This window comes from Mus caroli, chromosome 2 (assembly GCF_900094665.2).
Source record: "Mus caroli chromosome 2, CAROLI_EIJ_v1.1, whole genome shotgun sequence".
Lineage (NCBI taxonomy): Eukaryota > Metazoa > Chordata > Mammalia > Rodentia > Muridae > Mus > Mus caroli.
This window is the reverse complement of record NC_034571.1, coordinates 111687904-111691566: the sequence shown is the minus strand read 5'-3', so window position 1 is coordinate 111691566 and position 3663 is coordinate 111687904. Positions and strand designations below refer to the sequence as shown.

At 46.9% G+C, this 3663-nt stretch overlaps 1 protein-coding gene across 1 annotated transcript in view; it reads right to left on the bottom strand.

Moving 5' to 3' along the window:
• Positions 1–3663, bottom strand: part of Ivd (isovaleryl-CoA dehydrogenase) — a 23058-nt gene that overhangs the window by 10801 nt on the left and 8594 nt on the right. The window contains exons 2-3 of the mRNA XM_029474174.1: positions 2641–2730; positions 2383–2434 (exon numbers count right to left, since the gene is read on the bottom strand). Coding sequence (XP_029330034.1) covers positions 2383–2434; positions 2641–2730 — 142 coding nt within the window. The remainder of the gene's footprint in view (positions 1–2382; positions 2435–2640; positions 2731–3663) is intronic.

The following is a 3663-nucleotide window of genomic DNA, read 5'->3' as shown; positions in this document are numbered from 1 at the left end:
TTTTTTTTTTTTTTCGAGACAAGGTTTCTCTGTGTAGCCCTGGCTGTCCTGGAACTCACTCTGTAGACCAGGCTGGCCTCAGATATCTGGTGGCTTCTGCCTCCCGAGTGCTGGGATTAAAGGCACGTGTCACCACCACCCTGTTCCTGACTTTCTTTTAAAGTGTCCATTTGAAAGGCTTTTATCAGGTTTCTTTCTTTTTTTGTTAAGTGCTAGGGATCAAACCTAGGGCTTCAACCAAGCATACACTCCACAAGCTACACTGTGACCTCAGATTCCTTTCTTTACTTTTTTCTTTCTTTCTTCCTTCCACTTTTCTTCTAAAACTTCTGTTCTTCTTGCCTTACATCTGAGTATTGGGACTTAAGGCACCACTTTCTGCCATGTTGGGAACCCTTGAACATTTTAGCAAATGACCTACACCCTCAATCTCTCCCTCAGGGTCTCATGCGCTTCAGATGGCCTTGAACCTACAACCTTTGTACCTCTCTCCTCCAGGTGCCGGGGTTACAGATGGTTATCACACAGCCTAGCTTCAGCCCACTGATTTTAAACTGCTTCTTGGTTCCATTTAATATATTCTAAATCAGAAACACATTATGTTGGATGGGATCATAAACCCTCAAAGCAAAAATTAATCTTGTTTGGGGGTTCCCAGAGGCCTTCCCCCCAGAGTCCCTCACATTGACATGGCTTAAATGAATCATTATACCACTATTCAACTCAAACCCCAGGACCTATGTACTCCAGGAGGATACAAGATGAAATATACAGACACCAGTCAAACCATCACCTGCATCTCTGGTTTCCAGACCCATTCCGATACCAAACCCAGTCATATCTCTTACATACAATGCCAATATAATTTATACACACTTGCCCACATCCTCGAAACCCCCATATATCACTCACTATTATAAACAGTAAATGTTTTATACAAAATTATTAGCTTATTTCCCTTAACATTTTTTAGATTTATATTATTTTGTTTGCGTGAGTGCTTGCCTGTGTGCAGGTATGTGTAAGCCTGGTGCCCTTGCTTGTCAGATCTCCTGGAACTGGAGTCAGTGGATGGCTGTGAACCACCACGTGGGTGCTGGAAACTGAAGGTGGGTCCTCTGAAAGAGCAGCAAGTACTCTTCACCCACTGAGCCATCTCTCCAGCCATACCACCTACAACTGCCTTTTTGACCCAGGGTCTTAGCTCTATTGTCTAGGTTGGCTTTGGTCTCCAGTCTCCTTGCCTTATCCTTCCAAGTATGGGATTAGAAGCAATTGTTCTTTATGGTGTAGGAAAGAATAAAAGGACAAAAAAAATGAACTGTTTTGCTCTCATGCCTCAGGACTGCGGCTGGATGAGGAGGCCAGGAGCTCACGCACTGGGGCGGCAACCCAGGCAGGGTCTTTTTCCTAGAAGGCACAGAACAGAACACACCATCTCCCTGCCTTTCCCCACCTCAAACAAGTCATAGCACCCACAAAGGATACTGGGCAGGCTCAAGAGCCTATTAAAACACATCATGTGACCACATATCCGAGGACCCAGACCTCCTTCTTAGTCCCATTTCAGACTCCCCAATGACCTGTGGGGACAGACTGTAAGCAGAGGACTTAGGCTGTCCCTCAGGGACATACCTTTTGTGATTCTTGTCTACAGGCCACCAGTGCAGCAGAGCTAAGGACTCACTGAGAGAAAACTGATCTACTAAGGCAGCTGTTTGACTTAGAATGTTCTAAATCCTGCAAAGACATCTAGAGGGTCTGGAGAGCATGCAGATTCCACAGGAAGCAGAGAGTCTGAGAGAACTTTGGCCATCACTAAGGGTGTAACAATGTCTGCTCTCACAGGTAGAGGGTGAGGAAGCTCTTTGGGAGTGATTTTTCCCTTCTCTTCCAGTTTAATTTCTCTGTGTGTGTGTGTGTATACACACGCGCGCACGCACACACACACACACACACACACACACACACACACACGCACGCACACGCACACACACACACATATACATACATGCATATGCATGTGTGATGAGGTATCCCAGCCCTGCTCAGTGCTGGGACTATAGGTGCCAGGTGGGACAGGCCTGGCTTTTACATGGTGCTGAGATCTGCACTCTAGCCTCATGCTTACACAGCAAGTCCAGCTCGAGTCTTCTCTCCAGCCCCTTGTTTTTGTTTCTCTGAATCAGGGTCTCACTCTGTGGCTAAGGCTTTCCCGGAATTTACTGTACAGCACAGGCTGGCCTTGAAATCAGTGCAGTCCTCCTGTTTAAGCCCCCTGAGTGTTGCTGGGATTACAGGACTGTGCCACCATGCCCATTTCCTTTTCTGTCTGTTTTGGCCACAGAGAGAGTTCTCTTTAGGGAAAGAAGTCAAACTCACCGGGGGCTGTGATGCCCAGTACTCCCAGGCTCCCCAGCTGTTTCCAGAACTCCTGTCAACAAAAGAGTGGGGTGGGTTATGAGAAGACAGCTAGTCACTTGTGGCCAGAACAAGACCAAGCCATTCAGAGAAAGGGGCTATATTCTTGTTAGCAAGGCCCCGTCACCAGGAGACAGTGGCCATCTTTCTAGGCATAAGTGCAATGCAGGCAGGCATGTCCCAGAGGCCTCCCCTCCCACAGGCACCCTTGCAACTCACTCTCAGGTTCTTGAAGTCATTGGTTTGATCAATCTCTTGGGCCTTGGGGGCCAGGTTCTCTTGAAGGAACTTAGATATAGTATGACGAAGCTAGAGGGAGAGAGATAGAGACTACTGAAACCAAGACATGACCGCCACTGAGAGACATAATGCCCCTGTGGTTGAAACGGCATATTCTGGGAGCTAGACCATGGGTACTCTCACCACACAGCATCAGGTTGAGGCTTAGGGGCCCCACTAAATTATGCTTCCTTAAGAGGTGACTGTGCAGGCAAGTGTTGTCAACTTGATCCAAGCTAGAGTCACCAGACAGGAGGAGCCTCAACAAGAAAATATTTCCTTAAGATGGGGTTGTAGACTGTAGGGAATTTTCTTAATTAGTGATCAATAGGGGAGTGCCCAGTCTATTGTGGGTGGGGCTAGCCTAGGGTGGGGAGTAGTCATGGGTTCTATAGGAAAGCAGACTGAGCAAGCCACGAGGAGCACACCAGTAAGCAGCATGGCTCTATGGTTTCTGCATCAGCTCCTGCCTGCCCTGATTTTGTCAAGATGGAACTGTAAGCCAAATAAACCCTCTCTTCCCCAACTTGCTTTTGGTCATGGCGTTCATCATAGCAATGGTAACTCTAACTAGGACAATGTTGGCTCCTCTTTCTTAAGATTCTTGGTTTAGGGGCTGGAGAGATGGCTCAGCGGTTAAGAGCACTGACTGCTCTTCCGAAGGTCCTGAGTTCAATTCCCAGCAACATGGTGGCTCACAACCATCCTTAATGAGATCTGGCGCTCTCTTCTGGAGTGTCTGAAGGCAGCTACAGTGTACTTACATATAATAAATAAATAGATCTAAAAAAAAAAAAGATTCTTTGTTTAGACATCTTGCAAATGATTAAGACATTATCATTTTATCAGTCTTAAGATTGAGTTTTGCGCTGGTGAGATGGCTCAGTGGGTAAGAGCACCCGACTGCTCTTCCGAAGGTCCAGAGTTCAAATCCCAGCAACCACATGGTGGCTCACAACCATC